Raw genomic sequence first — 22,265 nt, forward strand, 5'->3', positions numbered from 1 at the left:
ATGAAGTCAATTTAGTGGTCGCTGATCCGGATTAGAGTAAAATAAAATAGGATAACATATAGTAAAGGTAAGGATTTGTTGGTTTTGTTAAACTTTTCTTTCAGTTTCACACACACATACATGCACATGCTTCTAATACATCTATGTTTGTAAAAGAAATTGTTGGTTAAAAAACATAGAAAAACATAGTCTGGAAAATTTTTCATTTGGGGGAATGTTAAAAAGGAGATTAAAAGAATATTTATTAACTATGATCTTGTATTATTTCTGAGATCCCTCCATAAATGTGCCCCCAGATTGTTAACTTCAGCTGCTCATTTGCAGCTGTAAAGCAGGCACTGAATCCCCGCTGGGATAGGCATCTGTAGGTCACTGTCTTCAGAGCTCCATGGCCAATTAATTGTGAGAGTGAGCAAGTAACTTTAATTCCTTTCATTTTATATTTTCATTGGTGAAATCAATGAGTTGGTTTAGACAGATAGCTGTAAAGCCCTAAGTTCCATGGAGGTGCTTTAGACAAACTGCGGACAGTTTACATAAATAGCTAAATTTGCCCAGTGCTGAATGATTAGCACTAAAAGGTAGCCGGTACATAATAGACCTCAATTAATATTTGCTAAATGAATGTATCTATCCTCAGAGTGCCCTTGCATTTTATTGATATTAGGCATATTCAAATTAGTTGGTAAAAATTATTACTGAAGTCACACTTTAGGCACAAAATTTGAGATAATGCAAATCCTAGAAAATTTAAATTTTGCCAAGAATCACAAAATTCCAAAGCCAAGTGGAATTCTCTGCGGTGCTTAAGCTCTTGCTACAAGGCGGTGCTCCTGTGCTTTGCCGGGTTAGTCTCCCATTATGTGAGTTCTTCTGAATTTATCCCCTGTATAAAATGCAACTGCTCCATATGTTTTTAAACTAAAGTCTTAAAAGTTATTTCTCGGAAGCTGTGATGTACCAGATATGTGCTAGGTCCTTGCTATGAACAAGACAGACACAGTTTCCACCTCGCTAGAGCTCATAGTTCACTGTGGTAGATGCCAGATGCTTGCTTTCATACTGAGTTCATATGCGCTTACACGTTAATGTCTTTGGGCAGACCTTCATTCAGGCTTTGCCTGCTTCTCTGTCCCAGTAATATGCAATCAGGTCATTGATTTGGAAGGGGTCAGTCTGACTATTGCGAATCTGTGAGATTGTCATCTCCCTCTTCCTGATTCCAAAGTTATGTACAGTATTTGGAACTAACATTGTGTCAGTTTTTCTTTTTTTTTTTGCTAGGGTCACATTGCATTTGCAGTCAGTTAAAACATCTGAACCTTCTTTTCTCCTAAACTGCATTTGAGGCAGGTTGAAAACAGTCTGTATCTTTATGATTGATATTTTTAAGTTTGGTAGGATGTCACATTTATCCCAAAACAAATTAAATCTTGTTAGTGTCATTCCATCAATCTATCCAAATTATATTGACTCCTGATTATGTCAGTCACCACATTCATTGTCCCTTCTAGTTGTGGGAAGGGGAAGGCAGTAAATTAAAAAGTCTGACTTCTATCTTTCTCCCTAGGTTGCTGATAAGAGGACTGAGAGTTTCATTTTCAAGATTATTGTTGTATCATAGCTTTGAAAGATTTTGCTTGGCAAAGTTACATGACCTTCATCCTTTTTTATTTCTTTGGTCTTATCTCCAAGCCACTCAACCCGGCTGAACTCCCTTCAAAGGCATGTACTTTTGATGCCTGAAGTCAAGTTCTGTAAGCACTCCTTGATTATCTTGTCCTTCTCCTAAGCAGGTTTAGGACCAAGAAGGAAAACTTATATCTATCAAAGTTGTTATTTTATAATTTCAATATGCAATTGAAGCTTCTTAAACTAACTCTCTTTACTGCCCAGGGACCAGCAGCAAAGACAGAATCAAGGGACCATGGGGGCAGCTTGTTTTCTTCAGTTTGAGTATCAGTTTAAATATTTATGTATTTGGTCTCTTGAAGACTAAAATAAACTTACTAATATTTTTAAACAATTTTGAAAACTTGGGAGAACAATTATCTGTGGGAAATAATGTGATTAATGTGATTAAGGAGTTCATTTTCCCTATTTAGAAAGGAAAAAAAAACCCTCAAAACTTAATATCCTTATAATGCAACTTCATGTAAAGGAATCTTTAAGGTCGTTAGACTGTGAAAAAAGTGTTGTCATTAACGTTGAGAATTAACATTAGTCATCTGTGCACTCTGAGGAACTGACAAGGCACTTTGGAATTTTGTCTCTCAACAACTACACTGTTTTTAATTTGGAAAGGTAGTGTTTTAAGTACATGTTTCAATAAACCAGGTAATTTTTGCCATCTGCCAATGAATCTGTGCCTTAGAAACAGGGCCACATTATGAACTTTCATAGATTGGAGGCACTGCTGCCTTTGTGGGCCTTTTCCTCCATAAAAAAATATGAAAAAGTACAGTTTATGACTGGGTTGTTATATAGATGAATATATTAATATTATATATTCAGATATTTTCTTTGACCTAAAGTTTATTTTTTCTTCTGAGTTTTACAAGAAATTAAAACATTTTCATGGGCCCTCAAAAGTACTACGGGCTCTCAGCACTATCCCCACCGTGCGTAATGCGTTAAGTCTGCTCTGGTTAGAAGATATATTTCCTCTTCAATTTATTAATTGTACTTTTGCATTTAATGTCCATATTTTTTAAATGGGGAAAACCAACTCTGTTTCTATAGTACACCTCTATTAAACTCAATAAGCAACTGCATATTTGGTAAGAATGACCTGTATCAGCAAGATATAAAAGACTTAAAAATTGGTAAAATAGAAATGTATGTCCTTTTACATACCTGATTCAAACCAGCTGCCTGGCCTGAAGCTATGAGCATTTACCCATTTTGTAATTTCAAGCAGTGTATAACAATCATGAAATACCACATTTTCTCCTACTTTAATCCCCTTCCCTTTCCCAGTGCAATGTAAAAATCTCCTTTTTTTTAGCATCTGGTGATTTTAAGGCTTGATAATTGAAAGCCAAGTGTTATTTTGGCTAATTCATATTCTAATAATGACTCTGTTGTGTTTATAAAAATGATACATTCGCATTATTAAAAATCCAAGGAATGCAGAAAAGTAAAAAGAAGATAAAAAATCCTAACACTCAGAAATAAGCCTCATTAAGTGAACATCCTGTTGGACATTTGGACATCTCTCTAAGCATGTTTGTGGATGAGAAGATGGATGGATGGATGGTAGGTAGATAGGTAGATGGGTGGATAGATAGATACATAGATAGAAATGCTTTCATAAAAGTGGAATCGTGCTAATTTTTAAATTTCAAAACTAAATACATTTAATTTTATTTGAAGTTAACTGGATAAAAAGAAGCTAAGTGAAAATTAAGAAATTACTGAAATTTAAATAAACATTTTTTTTCACAGTAAGAGATGTTATTTTTTTTTCTTAGGTTCAGAAAAGAGGTGATGAACTTGATGTTTTTGGTTCTGGCTTTTCTTTTTCTCCAAGTATATTTCTTGGTAGACGTTATTGGTGTTCACCCAGTTCTCTCCCTGTTCTGGGGTATAAGAGAATTGTACTTCTTCACTCCCTTCAAGTTAGGTGTGACCTTGTGACTTGCTTTAGCCACAAAATGCGAGCAGAAGTGACTAGCATCACTTACAGATGGATGTATTTAATTGCCAGATCTCCAGTCTGTCACCCTTTCTTTCCCTGTCTTGGTGAGCATGAATGCTTATCTTATGTGATATGTGAATGTGGAGGAGCGTAACGTCAGTGTGGCATGGAACGCAGCACCAGCTCACAGAGGCACTGCCCTGAAGAGCCACGTGGGCCTGCGGTGGAAGGTGTGTGAGTGAGAACTTAACTCGTTCTGTTAAGTCATGAGATTCAGGGCTTATGTCCTACTGTAGATAACAGGCTGTCTTGACTGCCACCATCTCCATTTCAGACAGTATAGATTTCCCTGCCGTGATAAATGGGCTCATAGGCACTCTCACTCTCTTTCCTTTCTTCCTTCTAGATTTTGGTTAGTTACATTGTTATTTTCACACAGGGTAATTTAGTGTTTACATTCTATTCTATAATCTAGCCTTGCTTTTGATTAGTTATATTATTGTTTTCATATAATCAAGATATGTAACATTATGTTCTGTTCAGGTGTTTAAAATTAGTTTTATATTTAAATAAATTCAATATCCAGTACTGATCTTTTTACTGTGGCTTTCCAATCATTGTTATTAAGAAGCAGGTCAGGGGGCTTAGAGGATCCTGACTGCCTAGTGGGGAAACATTCCACCCCAGAAAAGAGGGACGTTTTATCATTTGCATTGCTTAGATTTTTGGTACATGGTGATATGAAAAGCAGAGGGATTTTTAGTGGTTTTATTTCTACTTTTAAATTCTCTATAAGCAATGCATTCTTTATTGCCTGCATCTGAAGCAAACCATTTCCATCTACCCACCCTTGGTATGCCAGTGCTGATATTTTTACTTTATTCATTGCACTGACTAGATTGTCAAGACTTTTAAAGGAAGGTTCAGAACAAACAGTGAATTCTTGAGTTGTTTTTATGTTCAACAATATCTGCTGATTACCTTTTTTATATAAAAATCATCTTGGCTAAGAATAATATTCAGAGACTACTCTTTATCCCCCTTAAAATTTTGGTGGAATTGCATTATCTTTTGCATTTAAAGCACTGTTGAAAAATTTGACTGACTTTCTTCTTGTAGGCAACTTGCTTTTTCTGCTTGAAGAATTATATTTTGGAACAGGAAATTCAATTATTTAACCAGTATATGTCTCATAGTTGATTATTCTATATCAGTTTTTTCCTAAAATAGAGTATGCTCTTTCAGTTTAGAGATTAGATTCCATCGTGTATTCGTTTTAGGGATATTTTCTTGTGTTAGATTTTTGAATACTTTGGGCTGCATTTTCTACCTCAGGAATATCCATTAACCTATTTTTTCTAAATTCATTTATTTTATTTATTTTTGGCTGCGTTGGGTCTTTGTTGCTGCATGCAGGCTTTCTCTAGTTGTGGCGAGCGGGGGCTACTCTTTGTTGTGGTGCATGGGCTTCTCATTGCGGTGGCTTCTCTTGTTGCGGAGCATGAGCTCTAGGCACGCAGGCTTCAGTAGTTGTGGCTCACAGGCTCTAGAGCACAGGCTCAGTAGTTGTGGCACATGGGCTTAGTTGCTCTGCGGCATGTGGGATCTTCCCGGACCAGGGCTCGAACCCATGTCCCCTGCATTGGCAGGCAGATTCTTAACCACTGCTCCACCAGGGAAGGCCCCCATTAACCTTTCAATGGACTGTGTTTTGCTCTCCTCCATATCTATCATTTTTCTCTAATTGCTTTAAATTCTGCCCTTATCTCAAGCCTTTCCTGAATATATATAATTTGGGGTCACGTTAACGCTATTCCTTGGTATTTCTAATTTATGTATTAGTTTCATGGTGATGCTATTTGGTCGTCCATTTATCATTTTAGTATGACAAGCTTCTTTTAAAATCTCATTTTGTTATTTTTATTGTCTCATTGTTAAGCTCTTGTTTTACTGTATTCATGTTTCTATTATGCTTTTAAATTATTCTGTGACAAATTACTTTCTCTTATTCCTTGAGGATTGTGAATTTTTTGTCAGTTTTTTTCCCATATTATGTTCCCTTTTAAAATCACTTATGGGACTTCCCTGGTGGTGAAGTGGTTAAGAATCCACCTGCGAATGCAGGGGACACGGGTTCGAGCCCTGGTCTGGGAAGATCCCACATGCCGCAGAGCAACTAAGCCTGTGCACCACAGCTGCTGAGCCTGCTCTGTAGAGCCCGTGAGCCACAACTACTGAGCCCACGTGCCACAACTACTGAAGCCCGTGCGCCTAGAGCCCACGCACAGCAACGAAGAGTAGCCCCCGCTCACCACAACTAGAGAAAGCCAGTGCACAGCAACAAAGATCCAACACAGCCAAAAATAAATAAATTAATAAACTAATTAATTAAAAAATAAATAGAATAAAATAAAATAAATCACTTGTTAATATAGTATGGTAGTTGCTGTTCCATTTCATTCCATCTTGCCCATGTTTGGGCAGCCATGCTCAGCCTTTGGTGCTCTAACAGACTGGAGTGGTTTCTCCTTGGCACCCCTGTGATCCCCCTATTTGTTGCCCCTTGAGGACTGGATATTTCCTATTCTGTCCACTTTCTTTAGCTGAAGGGCACATGTCAGCAGAAGAGTTGGGCAGAGCAGGGAGCTCATCTGAGTTGTTTGTGTGGGCCACATTGTAACACCTGTGCTCTGCAGTCTCTCCTGAGACCCTGTGAAATGTCTCATCACTTCTGCCAGGAACAGTCAGTCCTCGTTCTTATTTCTGATCTCCGCATCCTTCCCTGTGGCAATTACCATCCCCAATCTACTGAAGTCAGAGGAGAAGAAGTGATAAGAAAGCCCACTTAATTCATTGTTCCTCTCCAGATTTGGGGATATCAGTCTCTCTTTTAGAGTTGAGTTTTATTGAATGATTGATACAGCTTCAGGGGGGTATTGGACTGTGGTTCTGCCATCTTTTTTGGGGGGTAAGGCTGCCTTTTTATTACCTTTTGTTTATTTCCTTAGGTACTGGGAGGTTGGAGTCAGAGTATTTACCCAGAAACCATCTTGGGGTCTGTCAGTGGTTCTAAGTCTCTTAAAATTAACCATCTATGTAGAGGGAGGAGTTCATTGTGGCCCAGTTCAATACAGAGGGTGGGAACTGCCTACCCTGAACCTTGACAATATCTTACTGTTACAGAGTCGCCCACCCCCCTTTAAAATTTTCTATATACTCCCAGATGATAGGGTATAATTTCTTTGGTTTTTAAGTGCTAAGTAACTAAAAGTAGGAGCACTTGGTAACACTGTAGCCATAGAGAGCACAGCTAAATGAGTATGTTGTAATTGTAATGGATCATTCCTTTTAATTTGTTCATTTATCCAACAATATTCATTTATGTAATGAGAACCTACTATGTGCTAGGTACTATTCTTGGTGCCCAGGATACATCATTGAGCATCACTGAACAAAATTGACAAAATTCCCCTGCCTGTGAGGAGCTTACATTCCAGCAGGGATGGGATGAGTGTGTGGAGTGGGGCCAGTCAGCAACAACAAATATAGTGCATCCATAAAGTATATGTTTGAAGGTGATATGTGGATAAGGGGGATCACAGAGTGGAATAGGAGTTGGCACTGAGAATAGGGCAGTCAGGCTGGGTTTCATTGAGAAGTCACACTTGATGGAGGAAGTCAGAAGAAGAATGTTCCAGGGAGAAGGACCAGCTAGCACAAGGCCCTAAAGGTTCCAGGCAGACTGGTGTGTTCAGGGGGCAGGATGAATGGTAAATTGATGGAGTTGGGTCAGGTCTGCGCAAGTGTGTGAGAAAAATGAGTGGCTCGGCAAGTTGTAACATGAACTTTTAAAGTTTTAAATCCTGTTTTGAAAAAATTTACTCTACCAATGTTCAATTAACTTTTTTGCAATGGAAGGATAAGTTCCCATGAGTGATATTTAGAAAGCAAGAACGAGCAAAAAAGCATCAGTAAAACCCCAAAGGTCTTGGTTCTCTCTTAGAAGACATGTAGGGAAAAGTGATGCAACAATACGTGAATAATTGTTGATTAATGAGAAGTCAAAAGGCATGAGATCTGCAGAAAATAAAACTGCTTTTTTAAAAGATAGTATAACGTGTCATATCTGAATAAGGCCTTGAAAGTCATCTGGTTTTACCTTTTCCAAATGAGAAAACAATCCAAGAGAAGCTAAATGACTTATCGCCAGTTTTATGGCAAGTTGGTGGCAGATTCAAATTTAGATTGCAGCCAGGCCTGCCAATTCTTAGCCCAGAGCTCTGTCCGCCCTGCCTCCCTCCTTTCAACTCAGTGAGAACTCAATTATTGCTAACAGTTTTGTTGTTGACCTTCCATGGACTTGATGGCAAATCAAGTTTTCCATGACAGTAAGTATGATTTACTTGCATTTTGCAACAGGGCCTTCATCTAGCTGAAAATCGGTTTTAGAAAGACCAGTTTATTTCTCCACCTCTCTGTGAGGACCAGATTGTTCTCTGTGATTATATACCAGAACAAGGGGTTCTAATTAGTTTTCTTTTCAAGGTGCTTTTCTTTCATTTCCAGGCAGCCAGTCAGACCTTGGGCCAAGGGGATTTCTCTGCAAAACCATTGCACTCAGGGATGCAGATTAACATGTTGGCCCTGGGAGGTGGCCTGTCACGTTAAGTTTTCTCAGCCTGGCAGCCTCCCCCTATTTCCTCCCCTTCCATAACTAATTATTCTGTCCGATACATATTCTTATTTATGTGTGTTTTTGTAAATGGTGTTGTTTTAGACATGTATTTTAAAATTCGCATTGTTATAGATATCATTCTTCTTTTAACATTTTCACCTTAGTCCGTTCTTTCTAACTGCATGGTATTCCCTATATGCTCCTTCATATTTTTTATCTGCTCCCCTAGTATTGAGCTCTTGTATTGCTTCCAGCTCTTTTCTTCCCAGTGTTACTTGATACAAACAATCTCATACATGACCCCTCATGGGGTCTGATCTGAATGAGAATTCTTCTGGGATATATAAACCCCAAAACAGGATTGCTGGGTTATAAGGTATATATGTTTGCTAACACAAATGATTTAGCTTTGTACAGACAGCCTTCTGCATGTCCCTTATCGATCTTTTTCAGAATTTTTCTTGGGTACATACACCTAGGAACAAGATTGTATACTATATGCAGTTTTATTCACACGGCCCACTTGCTTGTAGAATGGCTGCGCAGTCTTCATTCCCACCAGCAGTGAATAAAGTTGCCTACGTGGCCACATCCCAGCCAAAGCTTGGTATTGTCTAGATTTCTATGCACATAAAGTAATTTATCATTGTTGTTTCAATTGTTATTTCTTAAATTTCTGCATTTGACCATCTCTTTATATGCTTGCTTTTGCATTTCCTCTAATTTGAATTGCCTGGTCATTCCTTTGTCATTTTTCCTTTGGAGATTCTTATCTTTTTTCCTGTTGGTTTCAGGAGTACCTTATAAATCCAGAAATTTTTCCCTCCTTGGTTTTAACAAACGTTAACAAATACCTTTTCCCATTCTCCTCTGTCAACTTGAATCATAGTCTCCTTTGATGTAAAAAACTCATCTTTGGGGGGATTCATTTAAAAAGTCACTTCTGGGGTGGGGGAGGGATAAATTAGGAAGTTGGGATTAACATATACACACTACTATATATAAAATAGATAACCAAAAAGGACCTACTATATAGCACAGGGAACTGTACTCAATATTTTGTAATAACCAATAAGGGTAAAGAATCTGAAAAAGTATATATATTCCACACATATATAAAACTGAATCACTGTGCTGTATACCTGAAACTAACATGACGTTGTAAATCAACTATACTTCAATTTTAAAAAATTAAGTAAAAATATTTTTTCTTAAACTCAAAAAAAAAAGGTCTCTTCCCATCACAGGTCATAAAGATAATCCAGTGTTATTTTCCATTAAGTTTATAGTTTTGCCTTTTATGTTTGGGCCTTTATCCACATGGAATCTGTTACTGTTTATGGTGTGATGTAAAAGTCCAGTTTCTTTTTAAATATTTATAATTAGCTAGCTTTCCCCAATTTGGAGAAAGCCTCTCCTTACCCCATTATGAAATTTTAATTGTCATTACAAGAATTATCATCTTTATGTAATAATAATGTCTTCCCAGCCAGCACATGAATGATCATTTATCCAGATCTTGCTTTATGTCTTTTAGTAAAGGCTTAAAATTTTCCCTGTGGAGGTCTTATGTGATCTTTGTTAGTTTAATTTCTAGATCCTTTATAGTTTTCATTGCTTATTTTATTTTATTTTATCTTGTATTTGATTATTGCCAGAATGTAGAAATGCTGTTTTGCTGATTTTTGTTTTGAGTTGATCTTGTATCTGGCAATTTTGTTCAACTCTCTTATTTGTTCTAATGGATTGTTTACTGATCCTGGCCTTTTTCTACATATTAAATCATACTCTGAAAATGCTTCCCTTCAAATGTTAATACAAAATTTCTTTTTCTTTCTTTATAGCATTGGTCAGGACTTCCACTACTGTATTCAATAGTAATGGTGCTAGTGGGCATAACTTGTCTTGTTCCCATTCTTAAAGGGGATACATTTTAAAGTTCTTCATTAAGTCAAATGCTTATTGAAGTCTTTTATAATTTTATCAAGTTTTAAAAGTTGTCCATATTCCTAAGTTTTTAGAGGAGAAAATTTTAATGATAAATAGGTATCAAATTTCATCAAATTCTTTTTTTTTTCATGTATTAATATAGTGCCTTTTCTCTTTAGGCTAGTGATATGTTGAATTAATTGATAATTTTTATGATGTTGAAATTATTGTAATCATGTGATAAATTCTACTTGTTCACAATGTGTTATTTTAAATATATTTTTAAAAACTCAAACAGTTAATATTTAGGATTTTTACATCTAAAATTATAACTGAAATGAGCCTGTGATTTTTCTTTTCTTTATTCTCCTTGTTGTTTGGAATAAAAAGTACAGGAGCTTAATAAAATGGGCTAGTTTTTTGTTCCTTTTCTATTTTCTGGAACAACTTACATAAGTTAGGAAATGAAATGTTCTATGAATATTTCATAGAACTAACCTATAAAACCATTGGGGCCCAGGGCTCTTTAGCAGGGGAGGGCTTTGATTACCACTTTGGTATATTTAATACGTTGGTTTATTGAAGTTTTCTATTTTGTCCTGCATCAACTTTGGCACTTTATATATTCCCAGTAATATATCACTTCATCTACATTTTAAAAGTTTATTAGTTTACTTGTGAGTGTTTACAGATTATAGAGCAGCAAATTTTCACTCCTCCCACCCTGTGAGAAGATTTCATTCCCTGTCCTGTTGGTCTTGGGCTTGGCCACATGTCTTGCTTTGGTCCATGGAACATTAGTAGACTTGACCTGAGCAGAGCCCTTACATGTCCTCGGGGAAGAGGTTAGCCTTTTCTCCTGAAAAGTGGCTGCACCAGAAGGGGACAGTCTCTTAGCTCAACTTTTTTTTTCTGGTCCAACAAACCTGAAGCATATGGCACTTCCGTCAGTGAGTTAGGGAGAGTGGTATATATCACCAGCTCTCCAAAGGAATGTGTATGGTTTTGCAAAGTGCTACCCTATGTCCAACTGAGTCTCTTTATAAAGCACTCATATGTGCTTACCAAATCTCCAGTTATATTTCAAAATAACTGAAGTTTAAAACAGAGTTCTACAGTTAAAACGTTTGCTGTTATTCTAGACACCTGACCATGGCTTTATCTGACTTTCCTAGCAACTGTTTACATGTCTGCTGTGCCGCTCCTTTACTCCATGGCCTTCAGTCTTTGAACTGTACTTTTGAACTTTGTATAGGTGCTCTTCTCAGGTCACCATTAAGGTGGCCACATATCGTAGGATGCAGGGTACAAAGCGGAGGTCAACCAGACAGGACACTGGGCCTGTGGACTTTCCTGGCCACACCCAGCCAGGGTGGACCAGGGAGTGCTGTCTGCACAGAGGTTTGTTGGAAGAGTTGACATTTTTTCTGGAACAAGTAGACAAAGTCAGAAACACATAGCTAGTAGAGATGGTGGGTTGGAAGCTTGACTTGGAGGAACTTTTTGATTTATATCATCAATATCATCAATTACTGAAAAAATATACATTAAGTTCCATATTGCACTCAGCAAGGGGCTAAAGGTTGGAAAGGAAGGGCACAGAAGTAGAAGACATGGCCTCTGCACATAAAGAGCTTGGGAGACAGCAATGTCATATAAGGAACAGAAAAGATATGTGTGAATCTTTTAGATTTGAGCCCAGAGCAGCTGCTGATAAGTATGAGTGTGGGAGGAAGAGATGGTTAGAGAGGAGGGGTCACTATGCTGTTTTCGTCCATGTCATGACCACAGAGACGGAAGGTGGAGGGGTGGGTGGCTAAGTGGGGAGATGGGGGGTGGGGACTGGGGGTGTTGATCCCTTCAAATGGATTTTTGGTTTCATCATGGTAGATGGGTTTATCAGAGAATGTTGTTTCTTCTGAAACAGGTGAGTTTTAACTTCACTGAGAATAGAATTAAAGGATTGCATGAAAGAGATAGGATCTGTATAAGGGAGAGCATTTTGTCAGTATAAAAGGAGTAACTCCCTGCTTAGGATTTTTTATAAAATAGCCATTCTTCTGTCCCAGTATCTGGTGGTTCTTAACCAGGGGTGGTACTGCCTTGCCGCAGGGTATGTGGACATGTGTGCTAAGGCTGGGGTAGGGGGTGTTACTAGCACTTAGTAGGTGCAGGCCAGGGATGCTCCAGACCTTGCTGTGCACGGGGGACAGCACTGCACGATGGACTGTCCTGCCCGAGATGCCAATAGCGCACTTGTTGAGAAACACTGGACTTCCCAAGCTTCAGTCATTTCTGTTCTACTTGTACAATTCTTGCCTTATCTTTTAACACCTATACCACTAATTTAATGCTTTTATTTAAATTTACTTTTTATTTTAAAACTTACTTTTCTTTTTGTTTACTTTTTGGTCATTCTGTATCTGCTTTTTTATTTACTTATCTTAATCCTTGCAGTCATGGATTTGAAATGCTATTTATACTTTTCTAATCGTGTTAAAATAGATCCATGACTACTCTAATACAGAATGTTCCCCTCTGTACCCCCGGCATCACCTTGCCCACCACCAAGTGGTGTGCACATCAAGCTTTGAGGACAGTGGCCAGGCGGTCACAGTGGATTGATTTATAGCTCGACCTGATTTGATGTAGTATGTCCTTGGGAGTTGACACTACTGCCTTAGGACTCTCGTTTTTAATTAACCTCATATTCAGCAGAATTCATGAGCTGGAAGGGCCTCGTGAGGATACTTTTCCAGATAGAGGTCAGACGACACAAACAGCTGTTATTGTCTCTCTCTGTGCGTAAGATCTCCTTGGAAGGGCTTGATTTGTTCTTGGCTGGGTCGCGCTTATGTGCCAATTATCTTTGCTCAAGCCTGTGTCCGTAGATTGCTGGCCACCTCCCAGTTATATGGCAGTATTCACAAGGGATATATGACCCTGAGAGTGTAGAGGAATGAGAGCAAATACTGTCCTCACTTCCACATCATTGGCTCAAAGCATATGTTGCATTAATAGTTGGCCAGGAGTCAGAATGATGACAGAGTGTAGCAGAATCACAGATGCTCCCGCCCCAACACCCAATGAACTGACCCAAAAAGCAGTTCACAACAAAAACATTCGCCAGCAACAACCCAACAGACAAGAAAACCAATCACAGCTTTATGCTGTGCACTTTGACCAGTGGCAGGTAATGAAGGAAACCCTCCATCCTGACCCCTCAGGAGCAATGCCGGGAAAGGAAGGTGAGGGGACAGCATCTTGAGGATTCCCACTAACACAGATCAGTATGGGAAGGAGCTGCCTGAGAAGGTGAGTGGGTGGCCTCGCTGAATGTCAGGCAACACCCTCAGCAGAGGCAGGAAGGCAACTCGAAGCAAGCCATCTCCCCAGTTACGGGAAAGAGATCACAGGAGTGAGTGCACCCTGGCAGAGTGGGCTCTGTTGTAAGACATTTAACTGGCTTCCAAAAGAGAGGGCAGTGCATAGGACCCTCGGCAAGGGCTGGCCTTGTGAGTCCTACCTCTCCTTCACGGCAGAGCACTGCATAGAAAGCCACAGCCAACCTCAGAGTGTAGCTCCGAGGGAGAAAGGCAACGGGTCCCCTGTGGAGTGAGCAGAGTGTCAAGGATGCATCAGCTTACTGTACAAGACCAAACAGAAGTTCTGGACAGAGATACTCATGTTAAGTATCAGCAAGATGAAACTAAATGTCATGAAAACTATGTGAAACTGCTACAGCAGAGGAATGAAATATAGGAATACGGCTTGCAGAAAATAAACATGCAACCAATCTGGTCTGGGAGAAAACCCAGTCCAAAGAAACTCAACCTCACAACTACTTCATGCTGTAGAAGAGCTCAGTATCAATCCAGTAGAAATAAAAACTCAATGTTATGATTAAACAACAAGATTCTTTTTTTATTTTTAATTGTAAAATATAACATAAAACTTGCTATCTTTTCCATTTTCAAGTGTACATTCATGTTGTTTTGCAACTAACCTCCAGAACTCTTTTAATCTTGCAAAACTGAAACTCTGTCCCTATTAAACAGCAACTCCTCATTACACCTCCCCAAGCCCCTGGCAACCATCATTCTTTCCATCCCACTGAATTTGACTATTCTAAGTACCTCATATGAGTGGAATCATGGAGTATTTGTCCCTTTCGTGACTGGTTTATTTCACTGAGGATAATGTCCTTAAGGATCATCCATTTTGTAGCATGAGTCAGAATTTTTTTCCTTATTTAGGTTGAATAATATTCTAATGTATAACATACCACGTTTTGTTTATCCATTCATACCTTGATAGACACTTGAGTTGCTTCTACCTTTTGGCTGTTGTGAACAATGCTGCTATGAACATGGATGTACAAATATCTCTTCAAGTAACTGCTTTCAATTCTTTTGGGTAATATAATCCAGAAGTAGAATTGGTGGATCATAATTCAAGTTTTAATTTTTTGAAGAACTGCCATACTGTTTTCCATAGCAGCTGCACCATTTTACATTCCCATCAGCAGTGCATAAGGATTGCAATTTCTCCACATTCTTACCAGTACTTATTTTGTTTTGTTTTGTTTTTTGATAGTAGCCATCCTAATGGGTGGCAGTAGAAAGGGATTTTTAAAAGATAGATTGAAGAGCCAAGAAAAATTAAGAACAAAAATATGATATAAGATTTGAACCAGGAGGAAAAAAATACAGAATAGCCATAACTGGCAGTCAAATGAATGGCATGGGGGAAAGGCATGAGATAATCACAGGAAAGGAGTTAAAACAGTAAGAGAGAAAATGATAGCCATGGAGGATAGGCAAAACCATCCAGTATAAGGAATAGAAATAAAGAATGCAAAGATATAACGCAAGGAGATTTTTCTGAAAGGAAGGAAGAACTAAATCTTTGGTGAGAAGGCCATGCCGCATACATGGAAAGGCTGATGAAGAGTGACCAAGATAAACCCTGGTCTAAAGCTTCAGTACTGTAAACTCCAGAGAGAAAAAGCAAATAATACAAAAAGGGGGATGTTCAAGTCAGTATCAGAATTCTCCATACCAGCATTCTCTACCATAAAATATGAGCAAGTTCTACAAATGTAAGAGGAATAAAATTATTTAAATAATATAAAATTATATTCATAATTTAAAATATAATAAAATAATACAATATGACATTATTTTTATAAATATTGTTATTGTTCAGCAGTGAAGGCAGTAAGCAGACAGTCTTGATCTGAAAGAACTCAAGAAATATAGTAACCATGAACCTTTGTTGAAGAAAACCACCCAATGAAGAGATTCACCCAAATGACTCAAATCAAAATAACAGACTCAAAAGTAGAAAAGCCATGGTTAAAAAACAGTAAGAACAACAAAAAACACTGGTGAACCTTCAAACCATTAGAATATATTTTTAAGACTAAACAGCTGGGAGAAGATTATTGTTACCAAAGCATGTAAATGTTATGCATCCAACAGAATAACATGATATAAGCAACAAAAATCTAGAAGTATGAGGAAAAAGAGAGGAAATATAAAGTGTTCATTATAAAGCATCAGTGTGAAAACATGTAGTTTACCTCTTAAATTTTCATTGATTTTTTTCTCAGCATTAAATATTATGTGTGTATGTGTTTTTTGTTTGTTTTTTTGTTTTATTTCTTTAAGCATTTAATTGCAGGTCAGAAAGCCATTTAGTTTCACTTCGGCTGCTTTTTCTTCTGTTATATTCAAGCAAAATTAAGTAACTCTTATTAGAAAAAAAACTGTTATATTCTCCTTCTCACAGTATACACACATAAAGAGATTTCCCGAATGATGTTCACAAACTGTCAATAAGATGGTAGGATAGTGGATAATTTGTTTTCTTCTTTGTACTTTTTTGTGTTGTTTGAATTTTTAAAATGAGCCCATATTTTTATAAAAGCCGTAAAAGTGTCAGTGTTAATATAAAATATTTTGGTCAGTAGTATCATTATTCTAATTTGCTTCTTAGTCATTTAAAAAAAGCAGTCTTGACAGACACTAGAGAGAGTCCTTGACAATATTTTTGCAACTCATGCCGAAAGTATTGGCAGCTGCCTAGAGACCAAAGGCACATGCTGTGGAAAACATCAGCTATTCTAACAGGATGCTTTTTGCCTTCTCATTGAATTCATAAATCAAAACAGTGAGCTGGTGAGTGTGAGGTGGCATTGACCTGAATTTCTGTGATGCTGGTGACAGAAAGTGTAGTACAATGTGCTATTGTACTGAAGTCTGAGGTTCCAGTCCTGACCTAACCCATCACCAGCATCATCATTTTGGGTGTTTGGAGTCCATCTCAACCTCTGCTCTTTGCTACAGTGACTGTCACTTCCTTGAACCTGCTATGTCCCCCTGCCTCAGGGTCTTTGAATGCGCAGTTCCCACTGCACAGGGCACACCTCCTTTCCTTTCCCTTCACTGGGCTCCTTCTTACTCATGCTCGGGACTTAGCTTTAACCTCCTTCCTCTGGAAGGCCTTCTGTGTAACCAGTGGCACTTCTCAGTACATCTGTAGTCACTCGCTCAGTGTCAGACTTCCTCAGCAGACTGGCCTCGGGGAGATAGGGCTCCAGTTTAGGAAGTGCAAGGTCAGGTTCTCTCATTGCCCCTCCACAGCACGTACTTCCTCTCCTTCTCTGGGCTCAGCCAGGATGGTTACTCTCCTCCTGTGACTTGTGCTGGGACAGTGAACTCTGCTCTCCTCTCTTCCTGCTCCCTCATGGCCTCTAGGTTTTCTTTTTCTCAGGGGGCCACTTAGCCCCTGCTTCTGTTAGAAGCTGTCACTTTTTTTGGTGGTGTTCAAGTTTGTTAGGAAAGAGTGGCTGTTCTGTTCAGCCCCTTACCCTCTAGCACTAGCCATTCCTGCAGGAGAGAGTGTCACCCCTCCACCCACAGGCCAGTGCCAGAGGGAGGTGGGCCCTGCAGGCATCCTTAGATTCCCCCAGAAGCCTCGGCTTGACCTCTCTAGTAAAAGAGATGGAGCTGAGAAAAGCATGTTACAAAGCAGTACCTGCAGTGTAATCCTAAATGTATGTTTTATGTATAAAAGACTGAAAAGAAATAGATCAGTGACCCAAGATGTGATCTACCCTGGAGAATGTTCTGTGTGCACTTGAGAAGAAAGTGTATTCTGCTGTTTTTGGATGGAATGTCCTATATCAATTAAGTCCATCTGGTCTAATGTGTCACTTAAAGCTTGTGTTTCCTAATTTATTTTCTGTTTGGATGGTCTGTCCATTGGTGTAAGTGGGGTGTTAAAGTTGCCTACTATTACTGTGTTACTGTCAATTACCCCTTTTATGGCTGCAAACAGGTGGAGAGTTATACCATGTTCTTGGATTGGAAGAATCAATATTGTGAAAATGACTATACTACCCAAAACAATCTACAGATTCAGTGCAATCCCTATCAAATTACCAATGGCGTTCTTCACAGAACTAGAACCAAAAATTTTACAATTTGTATGGAAACACAAAAGACCCCAAACAGCCAAAGCAATCTTGAGAAAGAAAAACGGAGCTGGAGGAATCAGGCTCCCTGACTTCAGACTATATTACAAAGCTACAGTAATCAAGACAGTATGGTACTGGCACAAAAACAGAAATATAGATCAATGGAACAGGATAGAAAGCCCAGAGATAAACCCACGCACATGTGGTCATCTTATTTTTGACAAAGGAGGCAAGAATATACAATGGAGAAAAGATAGCCTCTTCAGTAAGTGGTGCTGGGAAAACTGGACAGCTACATGTAAAAGAATGAAATTAGAACACTCCCTAACACCATACACAAAAATAAACTCAAAATGGATCAAAGACCTAAATTAAGGCCAGACACTATAAAACTCTTAGCAGAAAACATAGGCAGAACACTCTATGACATAAATCATAGCAAGATCCTTTTTGACCCACCTCCTAGAGTAATGGAAATAAAATCAAAAATAAAGAAATGGGACCTAATGAAACTTAAAAGCTTTTGCACAGCAAAGGAAACCATAAACAAGAAGAAAAGACAACCCTCAGAATGGGAGAAAATATTTGCAAACGAAGCAACTGACAAAGGATTAATCTCCAAAATATATAAGCACCTCATGCAGCACAATATCAAAAAAACAAACAACCCAATCCAAAAATGGGCAGAAGACCTTAACAGACATTTCTCCAAAGTAGACTTACAGATTGCCAACAAACACATGAAAAGATGCTCAACATCGCTCATTATTAGAGAAATGCACATCAAAACCACAATGAGGTATCACCTCACACCAGTCAGAATGGCCATCATCAAAAAATCTACAAATAATAAATGCTGGAGAGGGCATGGAGAAAAGGGAACCCTTCTGCACTGTTGGTGGGAATGTAAGTTGATACAGCCACTATGAAGAACAGTATGGAGGTTCCTTAAAATACTAAAAATAGAATTACCATATGACCCAGCAATCCCACTACTGGGCATATACCCTGCGAAAACCATAATTCAAAAAGAGTCATGTACCACAGTGTTCATTGCAGCTCTATTTACAATAGCCAGGACATGGAAGCAACCTAAGTGTCCACTGACAGACGAATGGATAAAGAAGATGTGGCACATATATACAATGGAATATTACTCAGCCATAAAAAGAAAGGAAATTGAGTTATTTGTAGTGAGGTGGATGGACCTAGAGTCTGTCATCCAGAGTGAAGTAAGACAGAAAGAAAAACAAATACCATATGCTAACACACATATATGGAATCTAAAAAAACGGTACTGATGAACCTAGTGGCAGGACAGGAATAAAGACACAGATGTAGAGAACAGACTTGAGGACACAGGGCGGGAAGGGGAAGCTGGGAAGAAGTGAGAAAGTAGCATTGACACATATACACTACCAAATGTAAAATAGATAGCTAGTGGGAAGCAGCCGCATAGCACAGGGAGATCAGCTCGGTGCTGTGTGACCACCTAGAGGGGTGGGATAGGGAGGGTGGGAGGGAGACACAAGAGGGAGGGGATAAGGGGATATATGTATACATATAGCTGATTCACTTTGTTATACAGCAGAAAATAACACACCGTTGTAAATCAATTATATTCCAATAAAGATATTAAAAGGAAATAGATCAAATTATTATGAATGGGTTTCTCTGATGGAATTTCAAGTTATTTTAATTTTCTTGTTTTCAAATTTTTTGTAATAAACATTTCCAAAGATGCTGGGTGGTACTTCTTAAGCCCCTATGTATGGCTTTCTACTGAGTAGCCCCCATGAAGACTAGGAGAAGTTGGCCCCTGCCATTTGGAGGTGTGTGTCATTCCGCCACGTTTTTAATTTCTGCCCCTGTCTGATGTGTTTGCTCGCTCTCTTCACCCTCGTGTCTTTCTCCTCCCCAGATGACCGGATGGCTGGAATCCCACTGCACATCCTCCACAGCTCCCCTTCCGACCAGCAGATCAACCAGCTGGCCCAGAGGCTGGGCCCCGAGTGGGAGCCCGTGGTGCTGTCTCTGGGGCTGTCCCAGACCGACATCTACCGCTGTAAGGCCAACCATCCCCACAATGTTCAGTCCCAGATGGTGGAGGCCTTGGTTCGCTGGAGGCAGCGCTTCGGGAAGCAGGCCACCTTCCAGAGCCTGCACAGGGGTCTCCAGGCCGTGGACGTGGACCCCTCGGTGCTCCAGCACATGTTGGAATGATGGCGCCCCATCAACACCTGGGGAGTCCATCCCCTAGTCTCGTGTGCCGAATCCTGACTCTCACCCAGGGCAGGTAGATTTGGGGGGGACTGGTTTGTTTCTTTGTGTTAGTGATCCTTAGATGAAAGGAGATAATGGGATTTCCACTTGACATTACTTGAAAGGCGGGATTACTCAGTTGATCTCCCATGGTGATTTGACAATTCATTGTTTCTAATTCCTCGGAGATTACATTATTTGAATTGTGCAGGTTTTAATTGTGTGGTTGCCTTTTAATAGACTGGTAAATCCTAGTGGCTCAAAAAAAATACAGGTGTTCTATATATAAAACATCCACTTTTATGTTGCCTGGGAACTAAACTGTGGACTTAGCTATTAATCATGATGTTAATAATAAAAATTGAATTACTGTATATAATGTGGCCCTCTCATGAGAAAGTATTGCTTGTGTTTTTTTTCTTTCATTCTTGTGTTGCATAGATTAAGGGTGTAAAATTACAGTAGTCATTGCTTTGGAACAGAATAGTAACAGCGAAATGGTTACTTTCTCTAGTCAAGATAAATCACTCAGGCAGGGTGTCTGCATTAAATTTAAGACACTGAAGCTCCCTGCAAAGACCAGTTCAAGTACCAGCATGCATACCTGAGCCCTTTATCTTTAAAAGATTTGCTTAAGAAAATCCCGCGCCCTTTATTTAAAGGACTGGGGGTTGGGGGGCAGTGTGGTCTTTCCACTGAAGCCTTGATGGTTGAAGCGTTGTGCTCCTAAGGACTGTGGTTCAGTTTTCTGACTTTTTACTAATAACGCATGGTATTTGTCAGACGCTTTACTGTTTTCAAGGCTTTTCATACATGTGATCTCATATGGACCTCACAAAAAGCCTATGAAGTAGTTGGGTAGGAGAGGTGAGCCCCGTCCTGTATCAAGATGAAGTGAGTTGCCTGGGGCGGAGGAGTGAGCGTGTGTCTTTGCAGCACTGCTGTGTGCCCCTTCCAGCTGCTCCGTGCTGCTCCGTGCTGCTCCGTGCTGCTCCGTGCTGCTCCGTGCTGCTCCATCCTCTCTCTCACATGCTCTGGAAGAAGCTTGCTGCCTTCCTCCTGCTAGCAGCATCTCCTCAGACAAGGTACTTCACTGCTCTAAGCCTCAGTTTCCTCATTTGTAGAGTGAGGCAATGACTGTCCCCACCTCCAAGATTTTTGTGATGATTAAAGGAATAACATCTGCCACGGGCTCATCTAGTGCCTGGCCCGTTGTCAGCTCTTGGGAAATGGTAGCTGTTAATTTGCTGCTGTGGCTGAACACGGATGCAGTTCCCAGACCAAGCTGAACAGTGGCTAAAGCTGAGGGCACTGTAGGAGGAAGTGCTATTACCATGTTTCTTGCTAAGCTTTAAAATGTGATATGGCTTTATTAACGCTACAGTGGGTCCAGTCAAGAGAGAGACAGGTGAACATTCCCAATCTGTGATCCATCCTTCTGAATAATTAGAGAATCTTATTTCCTAATACTAACTTAACTCAGAATTTTTCAAAGGGAAAAACACTCTGAGGACGAGCATATAGAGTGCTGAGGTTGGACAGAAAGTGGGTGCGCAAAATGATGACAGTCGTGAGTTAATTACATCCTTTCAGATGTCTAGTAACCATATTCCCTTTCCTAAAAAGAATCGGTTATTTTACGGTTCAGCAAACAGTTCAGAAGGATGGTCCACTGGCCTTATCAGCTCTAATTTTCCATTTTGTAGTCCAGCCATTAATTCATTATCTTGTAAAATCCTCACACTTTTGGCCCCATCACTGCACCCAGCGATAGACTGTTCTTCCACGGCATCTTCGATAACTGCTTGTCATTTTGAACCTTGGACTTGTTACGTTGCTATCCGTCCCCCTGGGTTTGCTAACAGAGAGTGGAGCTTTTGTTCTCACCACGTATATGGATGAGTGAGTATAACTGAGCTCGGCTGCATCCGACTAGATGGCATTTCAGAAGTGGGTCTGATGACTACCCAGGGCATTCCCGCCATTTGCAGGGCATCTGTTACATACAGATACCTTCGTGCTCTGTCAGCAGTGAAGGACAATTTGTGAAGAACTTGCCGTAATGGGCTGATGGGGTTATTAGGGAGCTCTGACTTGTTGCCCTTACTGAGCAGGGTGTCTCCACCATCAAATAGCAGCTGCAGCTCTTTGGGCCTGCTCATGCTTTTGCAGAAGACTTGCAGAATGGAAGAACCGAACATCAAATCACTGCCGAATTTCTACCTCTTACGGAGAAGAGTGATGCTTCATGGCATCTGCCTACCTCCCAAGAGAAT

The 22,265-nt window shown here is 39.5% G+C and overlaps 1 protein-coding gene across 2 annotated transcripts in view; it reads left to right on the top strand.

The window, feature by feature from the left end:
- The window catches only part of CRADD (CASP2 and RIPK1 domain containing adaptor with death domain), a 252,213-nt gene extending 231,850 nt beyond the window's left edge, over positions 1-20,363 (top strand). For both annotated transcript variants that reach the window (XM_036865369.1, XM_036865370.1), the window contains exon 5: positions 19,649-20,363. In XM_036865369.1, the coding sequence (XP_036721264.1) occupies positions 19,649-19,950 (302 nt within the window). In that variant the 3' untranslated portion in view covers positions 19,951-20,363. The remainder of the gene's footprint in view (positions 1-19,648) is intronic.
- The last annotated feature ends 1,902 nt before the right edge of the window (positions 20,364-22,265 follow it).

The sequence above is a fragment of the Balaenoptera musculus genome, chromosome 10 (genome assembly GCF_009873245.2).
Source record: "Balaenoptera musculus isolate JJ_BM4_2016_0621 chromosome 10, mBalMus1.pri.v3, whole genome shotgun sequence".
NCBI lineage: Eukaryota > Metazoa > Chordata > Mammalia > Artiodactyla > Balaenopteridae > Balaenoptera > Balaenoptera musculus.